General features: G+C 41.1%; 1 protein-coding gene across 6 annotated transcripts in view; it reads left to right on the top strand.

Annotated features, from left to right (window-relative positions):
• Positions 1 to 24371, top strand: part of DNAH3 (dynein axonemal heavy chain 3) — a 188326-nt gene that overhangs the window by 106533 nt on the left and 57422 nt on the right. For all 6 annotated transcript variants that reach the window (XM_078344834.1, XM_078344833.1, XM_035267124.3 and 3 more), the window contains 4 exons: positions 682 to 811; positions 4599 to 4844; positions 18845 to 18948; positions 21822 to 22116. In XM_078344834.1, the coding sequence (XP_078200960.1) occupies positions 682 to 811; positions 4599 to 4844; positions 18845 to 18948; positions 21822 to 22116 (775 nt within the window). The remainder of the gene's footprint in view (positions 1 to 681; positions 812 to 4598; positions 4845 to 18844; positions 18949 to 21821; positions 22117 to 24371) is intronic.

Below are 24371 nucleotides of genomic sequence, written 5' to 3'. Positions count from 1 at the left end.
ATTGAGCTGAGATTGCGCCATTGCACTCCAGCCTGGGTGACAGAATGAGGCTGGAGTGCAAAAAAAAAAAAAATAAAAGTATGACAAAGATTTAAAAAAGCATTACAAGAAAAGCAACTCAGATAACTTTTTAAAACAATAAATGGACTGGAGAGCCAGAGGCTAGAGGCAAGAATCATGATACCCCCAAATAAGAACATATAAACCTACCCATACATGTGGTAAATTACTGAAAATGAGCCCCCAAATTAGCTCAGTACTCTCTTTGACTAATTTATACAGGAGTCCTCCCCTCACCGGTGTCTAACAGTCATTTGTAAATTAATTGTTTAGAATTCCTAGTACTTCTTATAGAAACAAAGGCAGATACAGTAGTTGGGTCCTAAATATATTTTGTATGTCCTGTAGCTGACCCAGAGTGTTTCCAAGCCTCTCTGAGTATCAGCTCTGGGCAGCAGAATTCAGGTGGGAAACTGAGTTAACATGGCCTGTGGGCAACAGTCTTAGGACCAGAAGGAGAAAGCTGGGATAGGGGTCTTGTCCGTAGGTTTTCCCCAAGGCACCTACATGCAAAATCAGCAGTCTAACCAGCATCTCTAGCCTCACAAGGTAGACCAAGCTCTTGGTCTTAACTCGCTTGTTGATAATGTCTCCAAGTCTCATGGCCCTTTCTACTCTCAGGTCAATGACATGTTTATGTGGCTTGTCCAGCCCTGCCTGGAATTTGGTCGCCTTCATTGTAAATTTGTCGTCCCAACATCTCCCATTCACCTTGCCTTCTCAATGATGAGACTGTACTCCTCTTTGCTTGGTAAGTGTTAGCTGTGATTATTAAGTTATGTGGGGGTTGGGTCTACCTTGGCAATTCCTTTTTTTTTTTTTTTTTTGAGATGAAGTCTCAGTCTGTCACCAAGGCTGGAGTACAGTGGCATGATCTTGGCTCACTGCAGCCTCCGCCTCCCAGGCTCAGGTGATTCTCCTGCCTCAGCCTCCCGAGTAGCTGGGACTAAGGCATGCACCACTTGCATTTTTTTTTTTTTGTACTTTTAGTAGAGACAGGTTTCACCATGTTGGCCAGGATGGTCTTGAACTCCTGACCTCAAGTGATACACCTGCCTCAGCCTCCCAAAATCCTGGGATTACAGGCATGAGCCACAGCGCCCAGCCTACCGTGGCTATTTCTTCTGCTCCTACCTCTCTCTGGCCCCCATTGAATTATAGCAAGACTGGCTGTTTGGTCTAGAACAAGCAAGTCTTTCGAGTGCAGATAGTAGAGTTTGGTAGGGAAAGTCCATGTGTTTAGTCTTTGGCATTGATGTTTTGGGGGTGTTCTAGTACAAATTACCCCATCATTCCTCAGTCTGAGGTTCCTCATTCACAGAATGACAGTAGTAATTCCTGCCCTTTTTACCTCACAGGGATTTCCTAGAGGCAGATGAATTTAGATGATACCTATGTGAAAGTATCTCAGAAAAAAATATTCTGGAAAAAAATAATACAGAGAATGTTCACATGTTAAAAAAAACTTACAATATAAAAATCTGAATTCACAAAACACATAGATGCACTATAAAAGAATTAATCACATTTGTTTTCAAAAGTAGGGAACTTCTTCAGGAATTTAAACAGTGGCTCTATGATTTACATACTTCCCAAGGTCCAATTAGATATTTCTTTTCTCTTTCTTTTCTTTTCTTTCTTTCTTTCTCTCTCTCTCTCTCTTTCTCTCTCTCTCTCTCTCTCTCTCTCTCTCTCTCTCTCTCTCTCTCTCTCTCTTTCTTTTTGTGAGACAGGTTCTCACTCTGTTGTGCACACTGGAATACAGTGGTGCAATCATAGCTCACTGTAGCCTCAAGCTCCTGTGCTCAAGTGATCCTCCTGCCTCAGCCTTCTGCATAGCTAAGACTACAGGTGCACACCATCACACCCAGCTAATATTTTTTAGTTCTTATAGAGACAGGGTCTCACTATGTTATTCAGTCTGATCTCAAACTCTTGGCCTCAAGTAATTGTCCTACCTCATCCTCTCATAGTACTGGGATTACAGGCATGAAGCACCATGCCCAGCCCAGATATTTCTCTAACCATTTTTCAGCAATCAAATTTTACTGAATTCTACTGGAAATCACAAAAGATGTGTTCATTTGGAGAACTTTTATTGGATGTCATTTGTTTTGCAAGATGACACATGAATCAACTCAAGATAAATCTATACAACTTCTGGTACATGAGCATATTATATTAGCCTATTTTTTCCCGAAGGTATTGTAGGTATAGGAAGTGGAGAATTTCTAAATATTATTTGATTTTCAAAATTTAAATTTTGAGGCAAGTTTCTCAGAAACACATCAATTATAGAAATGCCATGCTTTTGCATTATTTGTAAATTTTGCTTTTTTTTTTAAGACAGAGTCTGGCTCAGTCACTCAGACTGGAGTGCAGTGGTGTGATTTCGTCTCACTGCAACCTCCGCCTCCTGAGTTCAAGCAATTTCCTGCATCAGCCTCCTGAGTAGCTGGGATTATAGGTCCCTGTCACCACACTTGGCTAATTTTTGTATTTTTGGTAGAGATGGGGTTTCACCATCTCGGACAGGCTGGTCTTGAACTCCTGACCTTGTGATCCACTTGTCTTGGCCTCCCAAAGTGCTGGGATTACAGGCATGAGTCACCGCAACCTGCCAAATTTTGCATATTTTTGCAAGCTCTGTCTACTATCTTTGTATAGTATCTCCTAGGAAAGAAGGCGCAAGCATAAGAAAGGGACTCATTGTTCCCAACCCTGAGTAACCTCTCTGATAAGAGATTAATATCCAGAATATATAAAGAATTCTTAAAATTCAACAACAAAAATATGAACAACACAATTCAAAAATGGGCAAAGGATTTGAATAGACATTTCTCCAAAAAAAAGATATACAAATGGCCAAAAAGTACATGAAAAGTTACTCAACATCACTAATCATTAGAAAAATGCAAATCAAAACCACAGTGAGATACCAACTTTCACCCGTTAGAATGGCTACTATTAAAGAAAACACACACACACCAGAAAATGGCAAATGGTGGTGAGGATGTAGAGAAACTGGAATCTTTGTGCACTATTGGTAGGAATGTAAAATGTTACAGCTGTTGAAAACAATTAGATGGTTCCTTTAAAAAGTAAGCATAGGCCAGGAGTGGTGGCTCATACTTATAATCCCAGCACTTTGAGAGGCTGAGGCGGGCGGATCATAAGGTCAGGAGTTTGAGACCAGCCTGGCCAACATGGTGAAACCCTGTCTCTACTAAAAATACAAAAAAAATAAATCACCGGGCATGGTGGCACACACTAATCCTAGCTACTCAGGAGACTGAGGCAGGAGAATTGCTTGAACCCAGGAGGCAGAAGTTGCAGTGAGCTGAGATCACCCCACTGCACTCCAGCCTGGATGAAAGAGCAGTGGCTCATGCTTGTAATCCCAACACTTTGGGAGGCCAAGACTGGAGGACCATTTGAGGCCAGGAGTTTAAGACCTCCCTGGCCAACATAGCTAGCAGGACCCTTGTTTTACCTCCTCCCTGATAAGAGATTAATATCCAAAAGCAAAAAGTAAACATAGACTTGTTGATTCAGCACTTTCATTTCTGGATATAAACTCAAAAGAATTGAAAGCAGGGACTCGATCAGATATTTGTACAACCATGTTCATAGAACTTTCTTTCACAATAGCCAAATGGTGAAAACAACCCATGTGTCTATTGATGGATGAACAGATAAGCAAAATGTGTTGTCATTTTGCAATGAAATACTATTCAGCCTTAAAAAGAAAATAAATTCTGATGCATGCTACAGCCTGGATAAACACTAAAGCCATTATACTAAGAAAATAAGCCAGCCACAAAATGACTGTGTGATTCTACCTCTATAATGTACATTGAATACAAATTTATAAAGACAGAAAGGAGAGTTCTGGTTGCAAGGGAGATGAGGGAGGATAGCGTGGGATGTTATTGTTTAATGGGCAAAGAGCTTCAGTTCTGCAAGATGAAAAAAGTTCTGGATATAGATGGTGGTGGTTTTGCACAACAGTATGAATGCAGTTAATACCACTGAACTGTACACTAAAAAATGGTTAGATGGTAAATTATATGTCATGTATTTTACTACAATAAAAATATTGTTCACGCCTGTAATTCCAGCACTTTGAGAGGCTGAGGTGGGTGGATCACTTGAGCTCAGGAGTTCGAGACTGGCTTGGGCAACCTGGTGAAACCTCATCTCTACAAAAAAAATACGAAAATTAGCCAGGTTTGGTGGCTGGTACCTGTGGTCCCAGCTAATCTGGAGGCTGAGGCAGGAGGATCGTTTGAGCCCAGGAGGTGGAGGCTACAGTGAGCTGTGATCGCACCCCTGCCCTCCAACATGGAAGACTGAGTGAGACCCTGTCGCAAAAAAAAAAAAAAAGCATGTGATAAATGATCTGGTAGGTGATAGAGGCACTCAGCCAATATCACCCCTCTGCCCTAGACCCTTCAAAGGCAAAGCCAACCAGTTCACAGCTCTCATATCTGTAGCATTCTGAACTATGTCCTGAGATTCCCTTTTCTCACTTTTAGATGAAATCAGGGCAGCAGAAGAGGAGGAAATGGAATTACGCGAAGGCCTGTCAAGTCAGCAGATCTTTCTCTGGCTACAAGGACTGTTTCTCTTTTCCTTGGTGTGGACCGTGGCTGGCACCATCAACGCGGACAGTAGAAAGAAATTTGAGGTGTTTTTCCGCAACCTGATCTTGGGCATGAATGATGACCACCCAAGGCCCAAAAGCGTCAGACTCACCAAAAACAACATCTTTCCAGAAAGAGGTAACTTAGCACCCATTCATTGTGTTCTAGTATAATAGTTTGAATTACATGTTCTAAACCCAATCAGAATGTGCAGTCTAGTTAAGCCCTTTACAAAAGCCAAGGAAGGCCAGGCAGGCACCGTGGCCAATAAATGTGTAAGGAATGACAGAATTAAAATACATCCTTGGCTGGGTGTGTTGGCTCACACCAATAATCCCAGCACTTTGGGAGGCCAAGGTAGGCGGATCACTTGAGGTCAGCAGTTTGAGACCAGCCTGGCCAACATGGTGAAACCCCATCTCTATTAAAAATACAAACAAAATTAGCTGGGCGTGGTGCCATAGGCCTGTAATCTCAGCTACTTGGGAGGCTGAGACAGAAGAATCGCTTGAACCTGGGAGGCGGAGGTTGCGGTGAGCTGAGATCTCACCACTGCACTCCAGCTTGGGGGCAACAAAAGCAAAACCCGGTCTCAAAAAAAAAAAAAAGTGACCTAGATTACACAAATAAATATATGCACTTGCCAAAACTTAGTAAATGTGGGTTTAGGATGTATGCATTTCATTGTAAGATTTATACCAAAGGAAAAAATATATAAACAAATACTGAACACTAAGTAATGATAAGCACATAGAAGTATTTAGGAGAAAGTATATTCATGCCTACAATTTTGAATTTTTTTTTTTTTTTTTGAGAGTTTTGCTCTTTTTGCCCAGGCTGCAGTACAATGGCACAATCTCGGCTCACTGAAACCTCTGCCTCCTGGGCTGAAGCGATTCTCTTGCCTCAGCCTCCTGAGTAGCTGTGATTAAAGGTGTGTGTCATCACACCTGGCTAATTTTGTATTTTTAGTAGAGATGAGGTTTCTCCATGTTGATCAGGCTGGTCTTGAACTCCCGACCTCAGGTGATCTGCCCACCTCAGCCTCCCAAAGTGCTGGGATTACAGGCATGAGCCATCGTGCCCAGAACAATTTTGAAATTTTAAAAAAAAGAAACATAGATTAGGGCCGTGTGCAGTGGCTCAAGCCTGTAATCCCAGCACTTTGGGAGGCGGAGGCAGGTGGATCACAAGGTCAAGAGATCAAGACCATCCTGGCCAACATGGTGAAACCCCATCTCTACTAAAAATACAAAAATTATCTGGGCATGGTGGTGTGTGCCTGTAGTCCCAGCTACTCGGGAGGCTGAGGCAGGAGAATTGCTTGAACCCAGGAGGTGGAGGTTGCAGTGAGCTAAGATCACGTCACTGCACTCCAGCCTGGGCAACTTTATCTCCTAGTTTTTGCTATCATTAACAATGTTGTGAACAACATTCTGGTGGCTACATATTTACTTAATTCATTATTATTTCCTTATGACAATTTCCTAAAATAGAATTGCTGAGTCAAGTGGTTGGTAATATGTTAAAGCTTTTGGTTGCTAAATTTCCCTTATGCCTCACTGAGTCATTGTGTTTTCAAAATCTCGAGCAGTTTGAAATATGAAAATCATATCTCGGCCAGGCACGGTGGCTCACACCTGTAAGATCACTTGAGGCCAGGATTTTGAGACCAGCCTGGCCAATATGGTGAAACCCCATCTCTACTAAAAATACAAAAATAAGCTGGGCATGGTGGCAGGTGCCTGTAGTTCCAGCTACTTGGGAGGCTGAGGCAGGAGAATCCCTTGAACCTGGGAGGTGGAGGTTGCTGTGAGCCGAGATCGTGCCACCGTACTCCAGCCTGGGCGACAGAGCAAAACTTCATCTCAAAAACAAAACAAACAAATAAAAATCTCAAGCAATTTGAAATGGGAAAATCATATCTCGTTTTAACTTTCTTTTCCTTTAAAAAAACTTTTGATAGACTTTAGTCTTAAATTTATAGAAAAATGTTGCAGAAAATACAGAGAGTTCCCATATGCCGCTTTTCCTCGCCCATGCAAACACAGTTCTCCCATTAACATCCTGCAGTACTGTGGTATTATAGTTACAATTGATGAACCAATACTACTAAATTATTAATAAAGATCATAGTCTACATTAAGGTTCACACTTGTGTTGTACGTCCTATGGGTTTTGATCGAGATGTATTCACCATTCACCATTATGAGATGTCACATATTCACCATTACAGAACCAGGCAGGATAGTTTTACACAATCCAAAAAATCCTGTGTTCCACCTCTTCATCCTCCCTTCCTTCCCGATCCCCAGGCAACCACTGATCTTTTTACTCTCTATAGTTTTGATTTTTCTAAGATATGATATTCTTGGAATCATATAGTATGTGAAATTTTTAGACTGCTTTATTTCACTTAGCAGTATGCAGTTGAGGTTCCTCCATGGATTTTTGTTCTTTGTTAGATTCCTTCTTTATCATTTAATAATATTTCATTGGCCTGTAATCCCAGCACTTTGGGAGGCCCAGGCGGGTGGATCACAAGGTCAAGAGATCGAAACCATCCTGGTCAACATGGTGAAACCCCGTCTCTACTAAAAATACAAAAAATTAGCTGGGCATGGTGGTGCGTGCCTGTAATCCCAGCTACTCAGGAGGCTGAGGCAGGAAAATTGCCTGAACCCAGGAGGTGGAGGTTGTGGTGAGCTGAGATCACGCCATTGCACTCCAGCCTGGGTAACAAGAGCGAAACTCCGTCTCAAAAAATAATAATAATATTAATAATAATATTTCATTGTATGTATGTTTATCCATCCACCCACTAAAGAACATTTTGGTTTATTACAATTTTTGGTACTTACAAATAGAGCAGTTATAAACATTTATGTAAAGGCCTTTGTGAATACAACTTTTCCATTAATTCATTTAGCAAACACATAGACATGCTATTGCTGGATAATATGGTGTTTACCTCAACCAAGTCAAGAGGAACAGATTTTTTAAAATTTTCAGTCTTTCTATTCATAAACATGGATTATCTCTCTTCATTCAGACTTTTAAATTTCTTTGGCGAGAGTTTTATAGTTTTCCTCATATACATCTTGTACATTTTTTTGTTAAATTTATACCTAAGTAGTTCCTTCTTTTTTGGAGTTAATATAAATGGTATTGTGTTTTAATTTCAAATTCCACTTGTTCATTGCCTGTGTACAGCCTTCTTGCTATAATCACTTCTGTTCCAGGAGATTTTTTGTTGATTCTTTGGGACTTTTTGCATAGATAATTATGCCATTGGCAGATAGTTTTATTTCTTCCTTTCCAATATTTTCTTTTCTTTTCTTGTCTTATTCCATCAGCTAGGACTTCCAGTATAATGCTGAACAGAAGTAATGAAAAAGGGCTTCCTTATCCTTTTCCCAGCCTTAGGAAGAAAGCGTCTAGTTCTTGGCCCTTAAGTGTGATCTTTAGCTGAAGGTTTTTTGTTGATATTCTTTATCAAGGTGAGAAATTCACTCTATTCCTAGTTTACTGAGAGTCTTTGTCCTGTGTGGATGTTGGTTTTGTCAAATGCTTTTTCTGAATCTGTTAATATGGTCATATGATTTTTCTTCTTTATCCTGTTAATGCAATGAATTACATTAACTGATTTTCAAATGTTGAGCCAGACTTATACACCTGGAATAAATACCACTTCATTGCAATGTGTAATTCTTTTCATACATTGTTGGATTCGATTTGCTAATATTTTGTTGAATATTTTTGCCTTTATGCTGATGAGAGATATTGGTCTATAATTTTTCTCTCTTATAATGTCTTTATCTGGCTTTGATATTAGTGTAATGCTGGCCTTATAGTATGAGTTATAAAGTGTGTCCTCTGCTTTCTTCTATTTTCTGTAAGAGATTGTAGAGAATTTGTATTATTTCTTCCTTCAATTCACCATCGAACCCATCTTGGCCTGGTACTTTCTCTCTTGGAGGGTTATTAATTGTTGATTAAATTTCTTTAATATATAAAAGCCTATTCAAATTATCTACTTCTCCTTATGTGAATTTTGGTAAATCATGTCTTTCAAGGAATTGGTCTATTTAATTATCAAATTTGTTGGCATAGAGTTGTTCATAACTCTATGCCTTTATTATCCTCTTAATGTCCATAGAATCAGTACTGATGGCCTTTCTTTCATTCTTGATATTAGTGCTGTCTTCTCTTTTTTCCTTAGTTAACCTGTCTAGAGGATTATCAATTTTTTTTTTAAACAGATGGGATCTGCCCAGGCTGGTCTCAAACTCCTGGGCTCAAATGATCCACCCATCTCAGCTTCCTAAAGTGCTGGGATTATAGGTGTGACCCACTGTGCCCCTCCTATCAATTGTATTAATCCTTCAAAGATACAGCTTTTGTTAATTTTATCAATTTCCTATTGTCAATTTCATGATTTCTGCAATAACTTTTATTTCTTCTGTTCTGCTTACTTTTATTTAATTAGCTCTCTCTTTCTAGTTTCCTTAAGATGGATGCTTAGATTACTGATTTTAGATCTTTCTTCTTGGCTGTGCATAGTGGCTCACACCTGTAATCTCAGCACTTTAGGAGGCAAGATGGAGAATCGCTTGAGTACAGGAGTTTCAGCCTGGGCAACATGTCAAAATCCCATCTTTACAAAAACAAAAATTAGCTGTGTGTGGTAGCACACCTGTAGTCCCGGTTACTCAGGAGGCTGAAGTGAGGTGGTCACTTGAGTCTAGGAGTTTGGAAGCTGCAGTGAGCTATGATCGTGCCACTGCACTCCAGCCTGGGTGCCAGAGTAAAAGAGTGAGACCCTGTCTAAAAATAAAAACAAAAAAAGCTTTTATTGCCCAGAATGTGTTCTATCTTCGTGAATATTTCATGTGAGCTTAAGAAAATATGTAGTCTTCTGTTGTTGAATAAAGTAATAAATGTCGGTTCAATCCTGTTGATTGTAATGGCACTATGCAGTTTAACTATATTCCTACTTATTTTCTGACTGTTATATGCCAAATGCTGATTGGCAGAGGTGGTTGCAGTATCCCACTATAATATTGGATTTGTCTATTTCTCCTTGAAGTTCTATCAGTTTTGCCATATGTATTTTGGCATTCTGTTTACATTTGAAAAGTGAAAATAGTATCTAATTTAAATTTCTTCTTTTTTAAAATTAGAAGTGAGGTTGAATTATATATAAAGTGGTAGTTTGTTTTTCATATGTTCTTTATTTAATGTTCTTTTGTAGGTTTTGTTTCTGTTTTGTTTTTAACAGACTGTGTCCCCTTTTGTTTATTTTGCCTGGAATGTGATGCATCCTTTCCATCAGCATGGAAAAATTTTATTCTCTGGCTACCATACCATTATGTCCTTTTATTTTTTGTTTTGTGGCTCTGGTCTTTCCAGGTAGACTTTTCTTTTTTTTTTTTTTTTTTGAGACAGTTTCTCTCTTGTTACCCAGGCTGCAGTGCAATGGCGCGATCTCAGCTCACCGCAACGTCCGCTTCCTGGGTTCAAGCAATCTCCTGCCTCAGCCTCCTGAGTAGCTGGGATTATAGGCACGCGCCACCATGCCCAGCTAATTTTTGTATTTTTAGTAGAGACGGGGTTTCACCATGTTGGCCAGGATGGTCTCGATCTCTTGACCTTGTGATCCACCCGCCTTGGCCTCCCAAAGTGCTAGGATTATAGGCATGAGCCACCGCCCTGGTCAGCTTTTCATTTTGTTGTCAGCCACCCACAACTTCAATTATTCTTTTTACTGCCTTCAGTGATTTTAATTCTGCCTTCGTATCTTTTATTTCTGTGTCAGGTTTTCTTAGTGCAAGGATGGGAAAGCACAGGGCATGGAGTGAAATTGTCAGAGTTCAGACCCTGGCTCCAACACTTACTACTGGGGTGTCTTTGAACAACTTCTTTATCCTCCTCAGTTTCCTTAATTATAAAATGGGGATGAAATAATAGTAAGGATTAAATGAGGTAATACTCAAAGTATTAAAAAATACTTTGAAGAACGCATGGTATGTAGGAAATGTTAAATAAACATGAGCAATTTTGTTGCTATTAACATCATCATGTCTTAGGACATCCATCTCACTTTTTAGCTCATCTTGCCTTTTCATCTTAGCTTGTTTTTCCTTTGTTCCTTTCTGTTGCTACTTCATTTAAAATTATGTCTTTCTTAACCTCAATGAAGATACCAGTTTTCCTGAAGTTTGGTTTCAAGTCCTGCGTTAAACAAGTTTCAGCGTGGCACAGTGGCTCACCTTATAATCCCAGAACTTGGGAGGCTGAGGCAGGTGGATTGCTTGAGCCCAGAAGTTCAAGGCCATCCTGGGCAACATTGCAAAACTCTGTCTCTACAAAAAAATACAAAAAAATTAGCTGGGCATGATGGCACATGCCTGTAGTCTCAGCTACAGGAAGCAGGAAGATCACTTGAGCCCGGGAGGTTGAGGTTGCAGTGAGCTGTGATACATTCTCCAGCCATGCATGACCACTGCACTCCAGCCTGGGTGATAGAGCAAGACCCTGTCCCCTCGCCAAAAAAAGTTTCAAAGACAAGTTCTTCAAGTTAAACTCCATATGACGTTCCTTTACTTTGCAATATTTTTTTCACAGGCTCCACATGTTGTTTTCTGTCTTCCTCATCCTTCAAGATCAATCTGTTTATGCTCTATCTATAGAGACGGTACATGAATTGCCCTTGACCTCGCTTTCAGACCACTTTGTGATGACCTCTTTCCTTTCCTTCTGCAGCTAGAGGGCTGAGGATGTGATGTGCACAGCTCCTACTCAGTTTCTAGTAATCGTCCCTTATAATATCCTGTCTACAACAATGGCCTCATCTCCTCCCTCCATGTCCTACCCAGCAGATGCAGCATAAAACAAACCTTAATTCTCAACATGTCCTGCAAACGGACTTCTTTTATATCTTCTTTTGCAGCAGCTTGTTTTAAAAAACAGATTTTTGCTCAGGATGGTGGTTCATGCCTGTAATCCCAGCTACACAGGAGGCTGAGTTGGAAGGATGAATTGAACCTGGGAGTTTGAGACTAGCCTGGGCAACATAGCAAGACCCTGACTTTCTTATAACCATTTTCAAAAGCTTAAAATGGCTTTCTAACCATGAGGGCCCATGATTAAAATTCTAACGCTGAGTGCTCCAGGAAGGCCTTTCCTGACTTCATGGGATGTTGCTTTCTAGGATTTCATGATATACAAGGCATGGCATAAATGGATCTTTCAAATAAGTGCTGGAGGAACTGCACTGGGAAGCATACATTAATGAAAGCAAGCTGATCCTTGTGGGACTCCATCAATGTTGGGCTCATATTGTTTGACATAGACCTTTGTTTGTCAACCCAGGGGGCTATTTGTCCAGAAAATGCTAAATGTCTCTATTCCCTCATTCATTGTGTGACCTTTAAAAAGTCACTCACTGCTCAGTTAAAAAGTTTACCTTATTTTCCCAAGTGCAGGAGAGGACAGCAGAGCTGGGGTAGGAGTGGTAGAGGTGATAGAAGTCATTTACCAATTCATTACCAATCCATTCCTGAATTTCTGCTGTTCTCCTCTTTCCACTCTCGCACCCGGGCCAGAGTTTAAGTTATAATCACAACACAAAGAGAACAGGAGCCATTTACTCTGATGGAAATCAAGGAGAACTAGAGCTGAGCATTACCAAGTGCCCTCTGTGTGCCCAGAACTATGCTAGATGTTTGCCACGTTTATCTCACTCACTCTGTGTAGTGATTTTCTGAGCTTGACATAAAATCAGGCCTGTTTTACAGATGTGCAAATAGTAACCTTCGCCAAGGTCACACGGCTGGTAAATTCACTTTTACTGGTTAAATCTTTTTTTTCCCCTTTTCTTTTCTCTTCTCTTTTTCGACATAGAGCCTCCTTCTGTCGTCCAGGCTGGAGTGCAATGGTATGATCATGGCTCACTGGTCTTGACCCCCCCAGGCTCAGATAATCCTCCCACATAGCTGAGACTACAGACACCATGCCTGGCTAATTTTTGTACTTTTTGTAGAGACAGAATTTTGCCATGTTACTCAGCCTGTCTCCAACTCCCAGACTCAAGTGATTCATCCACCTTGGCCTCCCAAAGTTCTGGGATTGCAGGCATGAGCCACCATGTCCAGTCAAATCTTTTCTCATTAGCCTAAATGTTCCCAAATCAAGCCACAATTAGCTCTAGCTCAATATCAGCAAAGGAAGAGGGAAAAATATTTTACTGGTTCAGGCTTTTAGTGTCTCCTTTTTATTGTAAAAGCAATTCTATTCTATTAAAGAAAAATTATCAGTAAGTATCTCTTTGTTCATACCACCGTATTGCAGTCATTTCAGTTTTCAAACAATCTGTTCCCTTACTTGTCCACCTGATTTCATCTCTTCACGTAATTGCCATAATGGTATATATTCCACTCTATAGTCTATCATTGTTTCTTAAAAGCATTTTCTCTGCTCAAACTTAGCTTTCGCAACTATCATTTTAATGCCTGAAGAATATTCCATCCATCTTATAAGACCTAATTTTACTTGTCTCCTAATGTAGGATATGTAAGTTATTTCTTTGCTATCACAGATGGTGTTGCATACTCATGTATACAGATTATTTTCATTGTGAATTATTTCCTTATGATAAATTCCCAGAAATGGGATTTCTGACTTAGAGAACATTCTTGTAGCTCTGTAAGCATCGTGCCAGATTGCTTTCTAAAAGTGTCGCACCAGATTGACTTCTAGGTAAGGCTGCAGAGTGACGTAGAATAACAGAAGATCTCTTTTAAAATACCTAATGAAATCAGCCCATGATTTCGTTAGGTATTTTAAGAGAGATCTTCTGTTATTCTACGTCACTCTGCAGCCTTACCTAGATGAAATAAACAACAATCATTTTTTAATCCTAAAAAGTCCCCAGCAATAACCAAAGAACGAGTTACAACTTAATTCTACAACATTGTGAAGTAGTGAATAGGAGAGAAAACAAGATTCTGGCCTGGCGTATTTCCCAACCCAGAACCTGCCACCCCACTGTCTTGCTGAGAGTGATGGGAAGAGGAAAGCAGGTCAGTTGACAACGTTCTGAAAGTTCTCATTGGAAATCACCAACGGAGAGGAAAGGGGACTATCTAAGGGTTTTTCTTAGATCTTTTGTGCAGGTGCCAAAACACCAGCTGCACAAAAGATCTAAGGAAAACCCTCCATCATGGAAGCCCCTGTGTGATGCTGGAGGACCTTAGTATGGATGGGAAAAACCACCAGGTTTTGCATCTTCCAACCCTGTGCTGTGTGGAAACATGAGCTACAGGAATGAGGCATCACTAGCTGGTATGGGAGTAAGATGGATCCATGGTTCAGAAAATGTAGACGGATTTCAGAGAGAGGGTACAGTAGTCAGATTTTCCAGCAAGACAACTGAGCATTTCCCTTTACCCAACCCTATAGATTAAGGCTATAGAAAAAAAAGTCACACACCCTTCCTTGAATGGTGGCCAACAATGTAGATAAAATAAACTGACTCCAGATAATGTTGGGAAAAATGTCAAGAAGAATTTACCCAATTATATCAGAGCAGAATGGTAAGGCAATCATGCACACATCAAAGAGAGGAAGAGAGAATGTCTAACAGGAAACATGAACCAAGGGCCAGAAAATATTTCTGTTGAAAGAATTTTGTAATAATAGAAGTTTAATTTTTTAAGTTCATAAATGAATAGCATGGTATACTGGCAAAAGAATAGAAATATAGTTTAATTGAATAGAATTGAGAATCCAGAAGGTAAACTCTTGGATTTATGGTGACTTGATTTTTGACAATGGTACCAAGATGATTAAATAGGAGAAGAATGATCTCTTCAACAAATTTTGCTGGAACAATTGAATTATACATGTAAAAGAATAAATTTGGGCTGGGTGTGGTGGCTCACGCCTGTAATCTCAGTACTTTGGGAGGCCGAGGTAGGAGGATCATGAGGTCAGGAGTTCAAGATCAGCCTGGCCAACATGGTGAAACCCTGTCCCTACTAAAGATACAAAAAATTAGCCAGGCATGGTAGCACGCACCTGTAATCCCAGCTACTCAGGAGGCTGAGGCAGGAGAATTGCTTGAACCTGGGAGGGAGAGGTTGCAGTGAGCTGAGATAGTGCCAATACACTTCAAGCTGAGCAACAAGGCAAGACTTTGTCTCAAAAAAAAAAAAAAAAGAAAGTGAATTTGTAGTTTTGTCTCACACTGTGGTCAAAATTAACTCAAAATAGATCAAAGACTTAAATGTAAAAGCTAAAACTATAAAACACTTAGAAGAAAACACGATGCACATTTTTATGATTTTGGAGTAGAGAATGATGTTTTAAGACAAAAGCAACAAAATAAAAAATAGACAAACTGAACATCATTAAAATGAAAACTTTTGTGCTTCAAAGGACATCAAGTGAAAAATCCCACAAAATGGGTGAAATTTCTTACAAATTACATATCTTAAAATGGACTCAAATTTAGAATATATAAAGAGTTATCATAATTTAATAATAAAAAGACAAATAACCTAATTTAAAATGGGCAAAATATCTGAATAGACAGTTATTTAAAGAAGATATACAGGCCAGGCATGGTGGCTTATGCCTTTGGTAGGTTGAGATGGGCAAATTGCTTGAGCCCAGGAGTTTGAGATCAGCCTGGACAACATGGTGAAACCCCATGTCTACAAAAAATACAACAATTAGACAAGTATGATGGTGTACGCATGCCTGTAGTCCCAGGTACTTGGGAGGCGGAGGTAGGAGGATCACCTGAGCCCGAAAGGCAGAGGTTGCTGTGACCAAGATTGTATCACTGCACTCCAGCCTGGGTGACAGTGAGATCCTTTCTAAAAAAACATATACAAAAACAAAAAACAAAACAATGGGCCAATAAGCCCATGACAAGATGCTCAATGTTATTAGCTATCAGGGAATGATGAGACCCTGGGCTTTGAGCTGGGGTTGTTTGTTTGTTTTGTTTTTGTTTTTGAGACAGTCTTGCTCTGTCACCCAGGCTAGAGTGCAGTGGTATGATCTCGGCTCACTGCAACCTCCATCTCCTGGGTTCAAGTGATTCTCCTGCCTCAGCCTCCCAAGTAGATGGCATTACAGGCAACTGCCACCACACTCGACTGATTTTTTTTATTTTTAGTAGAGACGGAGTTTCACCATGTTGGCCAGGCTGTTCTCAAACTCCTGACCTCAAGTGATCCACCTGCCTTGGCCTCCCAAAGTGCTGGGATTGCAGATGTGAGCCACCACGCCCACCCTGAGCTGGGGTTTTTGATGAGAAAACCAAAATATGAAGACTATGTTAAGACTTTCTCAAGGGCAGGGACTACATTTTCCCCAATAGCATATTACTCAGCCCTGGCACATCGGAGCCACTCAATAAAATGGGAGCTCATTGTTTGAATGCCCACTTTATGTAGGGTAACATTTTAGGAGCTTCATACACATTCTCTTATCTAACCCAATAATAATTTCATAAAGAAGATAGTATTAACTGTATGTTAAAGGTGAAGAACTGAGGGTCAGGGACCTTAAGTCACAACATACCTTGGGTTAAAGAGTAAGTTTTGAGGTTTGGCATGGTGGCTCATGCCTGTAATCCCAACACTTTGGGATGCCAAGGCAGGAGACTCACTTGAGGCCAGGAGTTTGACCAGTCTGGGTAACAAAGCGAGACCCCCATGTCTATAAAGAATATAAAGGAGGAGGAGCAGGAGGAGGAAGGAAGGAAAGGAGGGAGGGAGGGAGGGAGACAGGGAAGGAAGGAAGGAAAGAGTGAAGGAAGGAAGGAAGGAAAGAAAGAAGGAAGGAAGGAAAGAAAGAAGAAAGGAAGGAAAGAAAGAAGGAAGGAAATCAGTCAACTAAGAGATGAATTAAAACAAAGAACTCTTAAATGGTCTGTGTTAAAAAGACCTGAGCTTTGAATCTATTTAACAGTTTGAGCACTGAATCTATTGATATGTAAACGTAAGACTAAGGAATGGGAAAATTATGGTTGCAGAACAAAATATAAATAAGTATGAACCCTGACAAAGTGAAAGTTACAGTGTCAATGACAACAAAAGGAACCAGAGAAGGGAAGGTGGAAGGAAGAGTGACTTAATCCCCTCACAGTTCACAAAGAATCAATGAAATTGGTCTAAACTTGAATCATGTGTATTCACAAATGAAATGGTGTACTATCAGGATTTTCCTTAAAATACTCCAAAGAAAGAAGAAGGGAAGGGAAGGGGAGGAGGAGAGATGCAGAAAGAGGAGAAAGGAAAGATGGAGGGGGGAGAGAAGGAAGGAAAGAAAGAGAAGGGGAAGGGCCGGGAGTGGTGGCTCATACCTGTAATCCTAGCACTTTGGGAGGCTGAGGCCAGTGGATCAACTGAGGTCTGGAGTTTGAGACCAGCCTGGCCAATATGTTGAAACCCTATGTCTACTAATAATACAAAAATTAGCAGGGTGTGATGGCGAGCGCCTGTAATCTCAGCTACTGGGAAGGCTGAGGCAGAATTCCTTGAAGTCTGGAGGCAGTGGTTGCAGTGAGCTGAAATGGAACCACTGCCCTCTAGCCTAGCGACAGAGCAATACTCCCTCTCAAGAAAAAGAAAAAAGAAAAATGAATATGGTGCTGATTGGTGATATTGAAATGGATGAGACAGGAATGGCAAAATAATCATGTTGAGGCTGGATAATGGGTATGTGATGGTTTATGATACTATTCTCCTTACTGTCATTTATTTTTAAATTTTTCACAACAAAAAGTTAACATACAATAACAAAATAACATTAAATGATTTTTAAAGCATAATGACTTTAATCCCTTAATGACTTAAAATTATGAAATACCTTTTAGGACCTAGCATCTCTTGTAGTGAAAAAAACTGTATCTGAAAGTCAGCAGGTCCTTCAGTTTCATTTCAGTCTCCTTTTCTTTTGCTAGATGTAAGTAAAATTAAATTTAACAGAGTTATTTAAAAATAGTATATGTCCAGTGAGTCCCTTTCTTATAAAATCCTTTCTTTCATCTATCTGTCCTTCCACCTTCAGTATGCTTGTGGGTCTAGAAGGAGGGCTAGAAGTATTGCCATCAAACTCTCGGTGGCTCACACCCGTAATCCCAGTACTTTAGGAGCCCAAAGCAGGTCAGGAGGTCGGGAGATAGAGACCATCCTGGCCAACATTGTGAAACCCCATCTCTACTAAAAATACAAAAGTTAGCTGAGTGTGGTGGCGCGTGACTGTAATCCCAGCTACTTGGGAGGCTGAGGCAGGGGAATCACTTGAACCAGGGAGTCAGAGGTTGCTGTGAGCTAGAGGTTTTAGTGAGCTGAGATCACACCACTGCACTCCAGCCTGGCGACAGAGCAAGACTCTGTCTTAAAAAAAAGTTATCTCTGGATTTTGACTAATTTATTGTCTTCTTTTTTTGTTCTATTTTATTATATATGCAAACGTGTGTGTGTGTATATACATATACTTTTTTTTTTGAGACAGTGTCTTGCCTGTTGCCCAGGCTGGAGTTCAGGAACCCAATCTCAGCTCACTGCAACCTCTACCTCCTAGGTTTGAGTGATCCTCCTCCCTTAGCATCCCAAGTAGCTGGGACTACAGGGACCTGCCCTATGCCCGGCAAATTTTTTTTTGCATTTTTAGTAGAGATAGGGTTTTACCATTGTTGGCCAGGCTGGTTTTGAACCCCTGACTTCAGGTGATCCACCCACAGCCTCCCAAAATGCTGGGATTACAGGTGTGAACACTGTGCCTGGCCTTGTTAATACTTGCTGATTGCATTACGAAAACTAATAATTTGCTTAATTGGCACCTATCATTTTTACACAAATAACAAAGTCACTAGGAGGAGGAGGAGGAGGAGGAGGAGGAGGAAATAAATAAATAATAAAAATAAATAAATAAAGTCACTACTCTTTAAAAAGTGTTGTTTCAGTTGATACGGTTACAGCCATGTTTATGTTTCCCCACAACTGTGCCAGCCCTGGTACTTACATATTTTCAGATGCTGAGGGACTTAAAATCTTCCAATATGGGAGACAAGTAAAGCCTTCACGTGCTAATGCTCTGTTTTCTTTCTTTGGGTCCAGGAAGCATCTACGATTTTTATTTCATCAAACAAGGTAGTGGACATTGGGACATGTGGACAGAGTATATCACCAAAGAGGAGGAAAAAATTCCAGCTGGTGCAAAGGTATAAAGAGAAGCATTGACCATGGAACTTTGGTTGCCAGAATTACCCAAATATTCTCTCAGGTGGAAGAATTAACAGTCTTTGCGAGGAGTTTTAAGAGCTCTCTTTAGAAAAATACTTAAACATGAGCTGCACTGAACCTTCAAAAACATGGGCTTTGGAATAAGAGACACAGCTTCCTTTCTCAGATTAAATTTACTCAACAAAAAATTGGGGGTGGATAATTTATGGTTGCAGAGGTTGGAGATGTTATACATGAACACGTGGCATACACGAGGGGCTACATCAGTGTTTGTTGCTATTCTGATTGTTGTTATTATCCATAATACCAGGTGGTGCTGGCCAGGCATGGTGACTCACACCTGTAATCCCAGCACTTTGGGAGGCTGGGGCAGTAGGATCACCTGAAGTCAGGAGTTCGAGACCAGCCTGGCCAGCATGATGAAACCCCATCTCTACTAAAAATACAAAATAAGCTGGGTGTGGTGGCACATGCCTGTAATCCGAGCTACTTGGGAGGCTGAGGCAGGAGAATCGCTTGAATCCCAGAGGCAGAGGTTTCAGTGAGCCAAGATCACTGCACTGCAGCCTTGGTGACAAGATGGAAACTCCATCTCAAATAATAATAATAATACCAGGTATTCATCAGTGTACTTCTCAGTTATCTCAGCAAAAAGGATTCTTCAAATCATCAGAGAAAGATTTTCTCAATCAAAATTCTCTAAAAAGTAGGTTCTGATTAATACGTTTTTCTGAATAGAAAATGATTCACCTACAACTTCTGCTCATTTCAATCCTTGTGGAAATTTTTTTCAGAGAGCTCTTATGTGCCTGTTAGTAGAATCTAGTGGACATAGTTTATCTTTTGGGAGTGATTGGAGATCATTCAGGCCCTGCGTAGAGTGGAAGGTGACAGAGAAAGTACAGATTTTGACAACCAAGTCAGACATGAAGCAGGACCACAGCTGCATGTGTAAGGATGTGTCAAGCAGGGTGAATGTGTGCTGAATTTGGGACACATCTTGGGGGCTGATTGTTGTAAAGCAACCCCCAGCACTGACGTCCTAAACTTTAATTCTCCAAAAAGAACTTAGTCACTTGAGCTCCAGGGGTTTGCAATCCTGCTGAATTAATACAGGTAAAAGAGTCCAATGCAGAAGATATGTTTAGTTCTGGGGATTTTCCCCTTGTCAAACAATTGTCCTAGTTTCTGAAAATAAACATCTGTGAAACCCAAGTTGCTTTAAATCCCCAGTCTTGGTAGCAAAATAGGCATCTTGAACCTAGTTCTGCATTCAGCATCACTTACTGGCTATATGGCTTTGGATACGTTAGCCAGTTTCTTGGCGCCTCAGTTATTTCATCTGTGTTGTTACATACCTGCCTCAGAAGGTTACTGGGAGGACTGTAGGGGGTAATACAGGCAAAACACCCATAGTTAAGCACCTGTTACTTCTCTTCTTCTCAACTTCAATTCCCTTGTCTCATCTGTTTCTTTTCCTTTTATCAAATTACTTAGAAGTTGAGCCTTTATCTACCAGTATACACAGGGCTGCCACGTTGCACAGAACTAGGTGGCGCTGTTTGCATTACTGTCCAGTTTTGCGTTAGGAGGCCCCATTGATGTGATCCATGGTGTGGATGGTACTCTCTGTAGTTGTACAACACAGTGGCTCCAAGTTTTAGTCCTTTTCAGCCTAGACATAGAAGGAGACTTCAGTGTATGATATAATCTTCCTGCCTCTTCCTCTTTCCCCATAGAGGGACCAAATGTAGCCAAATGGCTGATAACAGGGTTCAAGCCCAGGTCAGGGGTCCTGTCCAAGTAGGGATTCCAGGAGCTCGATATCAGGCCTTAAGAGTACAACTGGGACTTGAATACCGGGAAGAGTGTGTATTAATACAATCCCCATATTGGAAAAGGCGAGGGATCAGTAGGCGTGGGTCTGAGAACCAAGGATGTGAGTGTTACAAAAAAACAGACCAGAAACAAGCACAGATAATGGGGACTCAGGGTCACACTTAAACGCTCTGAGTGAGGCAGTGCAGACGGTATAGGGGAGGTTGAGCCCACCTGGGACAAGGGAGACAAATTGGTTCAGAGCAATGCTCTAGGAGCACAGCAGCTATGGGCCAATCCTTACCACAACTGTTTATTATTTTATTTTATTTTTATTTCTTTCTTTATTTATTTGAGATAGAGTCTCACTCTGTCATCCAGGCTGGTGTGCAGTGGCTCAATCTCAGCTCACTGCAACCTCTGCCCCCCAGGTTCAAGCAATTCTCCTGCCTCAGCCTCTGGAGTAGCTGGAACTACAGACGCATACCACCATGCCCAGCTAATTTTTGTATTTTTAGTAGAGATGTGATTTCACCATGTTGGCCAGGATGGTCTCGAACTCCAGGCCTCAGATTATCAGCCCGCTTCAGCCTCCCAAAGTGCTGGGATTACAAGCATGAGCCACCGCGCCTGACCACCACAACTGTTTATAATATGACTGTTCAGTAGGACTTTGGAATCAGACAAGCTGAGATTCAAATCCCTGCATTTTCACTTACTTGCTCTGTTACTTGGGCAAGTTGCAGAAAAACTCTTGACCTCAGTCTTCTCATTTACATCACATAGAGAGTAATGCCCAACTTTACATGCATCATCTTGTTTAATCCTCAAGCCAGCCAGCTCTGTGAATTAGGTGTCATTATCCCCATTTCACAGATGAATAAACTGAAGGCCGTGGAGAGGCTCAAGACTTGCCTAAGGTCTTAAAGATAGTAAGGGATGAATCTAGAATGTAAACCCAGGTCTCTAGAACACCAGGACCCTCAGATTCCTGGGCCTGGGACCAAGACTATCCCATGTCTGTGTGGTACAGGTCTCAGAACTTATCATCCCCACAATGGAGACAGCCCGGCAGTCCTTCTTCTTGAAAACCTACTTAGACCATGAGATTCCAACGCTGTTCGTGGGTCCCACAGGCACTGGCAAATCAGCCATCATCAACAACTTCCTTCTCCACCTTCCCAAAAATACGTACCTACCCAACTGCATCAATTTCTCTGCCAGAACCTCAGCCAATCAGACCCAGGATATCATCATGTCCAAGCTGGATCGACGACGGAAGGGCCTTTTCGGGCCTCCTATAGGGAAGAAAGCAGTGGTATTTGTGGGTAAGGCATTGGGCTGAGTCTGGACACAACCAGATTCTTCTACCATAAGCTTCAAGTAACTACAGCTTCTCCTTGTAATGCCACCATACATGCCTTTACTCTCCCTGGGAGATCAAATATTTCTGGTTAATATAGCTTAGTATTCATTCCCTCCTCTTCTTTTTCTCCTTCCTTCTTGCCTCCCTCATTTCCTTCTTCCCTCCTTCCCTCTTTCCTTCCTTTCTTCCTTGCAGTGAGTAGTAATTTCAGAAGGGGACTATGCTGTTTGCTCTCTGGCATTTCCAAAAGCAACACACACCTTGTGATAAACCCCTTATTCCATTTTGTGTCAGATAAATATGTGATCACTAAATGGAGGAACCTAATACTTGCTAAATAAACATTTGTGAAATAAGTACAGTGAATTTTCCCAAGACTTTAACTGTTTTATAAAGCATTTCCTCATTGAGGTCATTTGAGCCCCACAACCCTCTGAGCTTATTAACCACCATTGTCATTTTACTAGTCAGTGTATTGAGGCTCCAGAAGGTTAAATTTCTTGTTTGGGATCAAATATCTAGAACATTCTGGAGCTGTGACCCAAACCCAGGCTTTTTGGGGCCAAATACATCATATTTTATATCTTACTGTTGACTCATAGAATCCTCATTTAGCAATAGTAATGCCCTGTGCTTCTGGATTATTTCATGATCTGCCTTCAAAACTCGTGTATTCAGAGTAAATGTTGCCTGAGTCCATATACCTGCCAGCTAACAGCTCCTCAGAGGCAGGGGTCCTATTTTATTTTTATATATTTCTTTTCTTTCCCTCTTTTTCTCCTTTTCTCCATCTCACTCTCCCTCCCTATTTTTATGGTATATTCAAAAATAGGGTAAGCTTTGCAGCCAAACAGATCTGGCTTCAAATCTTACTTTTTTGAGAGAGAAGGTCTCACTCTGTCACCCAGGCTGGAGTAAGTGGCACAATGACAGCTCACTGAAGCCTCCAACTCCTGGGTCCAAGTGATTCTACTACCTCAGCCTCCTAAGTAGCTAGGACTACAGGCACATGCCACCACACTTGGCTAATTTTTCTATTCTTTTTTTTTAAAGATGGGGTTTCACCATGTTGGTCAGGCTGGTCTTGAACTCCCAACCTCAGGTGATCTGCCGGACTTGGCCTCCAAAGTGCTTGGATTACAGGCATGAGCCACCATGCCCAGCCCAATTTTTCTATTCTTTGTAGAGATGGGGGTCTCGATTTGTTACCCAGGCTGGATGAACTCCTGGACTCAAGTGATCCTCTCACCTTGGCCTCCCAAAGTGCTGGGATTGCAGGCATGAGCCACCATGTCCAACCTCAAAGCTTACTTTTTAACCCTAGGTATATTGTGACTTAATGTCCCTTACCCTCAGTTTCTCACCTTTAATATAAATACTATCTTCCTTATGAAGTTATTATTGGATCAGATGAGAGAATGTATACAAAGCTCCTAAAATGTTATCCTACACAAACTGGGCATTCAAACAATGTTTGTTGAAGAAAAACTAAAAGAGCCCCCATTTTATTGAGTGCCTCCAATGTGCCAGAACTGAGTAATATGCTATTGGGGAAAATGCAGTCCCTGCCCTTGGGGAACTCTTAATATATTCTTGCCATTTTGGCTTTCTCATCAAAAACCCTAGCTCAGGGTGGGCACAGTGGCTCACGCCTGTAATCCCAGAATTTTGGGAGGCCAAGGTGGGTGGATTATTTGAGTTCAGGAGTTTGAGAACAGCCTGGCCAACATGGTGAAACCCTGTCTCTACTAAAAATAGAAAAATTCGCTGGGCGTGGTGGCACATGCCTGTAATCCCAGCTATGCGGGAGGCTGAGGCAGGAAAATCACTTGAACCTGGGAGATGGAGGTTGTAGTGAGCTAAGATCACACCACTGCACTCCAGCCTGGGTGACAGAGCAAGACTCTGTCTCAAAAACGAAAACAAAACAAAACAAACAAAAATACCCAGCTCAAAGCCTAGGGTCTCATCATTTGTTGCTCCCATTGAAGTTCAACTATTACCTGCTGGTCAAATTTAATATTTATTGGCTGGGAGTTTGTGGGAGGTTGACTGTTGCCATCATATGGGGGAGCAATTAACAAAATGTCTAACACATAGTAGACAATCTATTTTACTTGAGAAAAATGAGAAAAACTTAAATATCTGTTTTCTTTTTGTGGCAGGGTCTCACTTTGTTGCCCAGGCTGGAGTTCAGTGGCACGATCTTGGCTCACT

This window comes from Callithrix jacchus, chromosome 12 (assembly GCF_049354715.1).
Source record: "Callithrix jacchus isolate 240 chromosome 12, calJac240_pri, whole genome shotgun sequence".
In the NCBI taxonomy this organism is placed as follows: domain Eukaryota; kingdom Metazoa; phylum Chordata; class Mammalia; order Primates; family Cebidae; genus Callithrix; species Callithrix jacchus.
The sequence above is the reverse complement of the archived record's forward strand: the minus strand, read 5'-3'. Positions and strand labels throughout refer to the sequence as shown.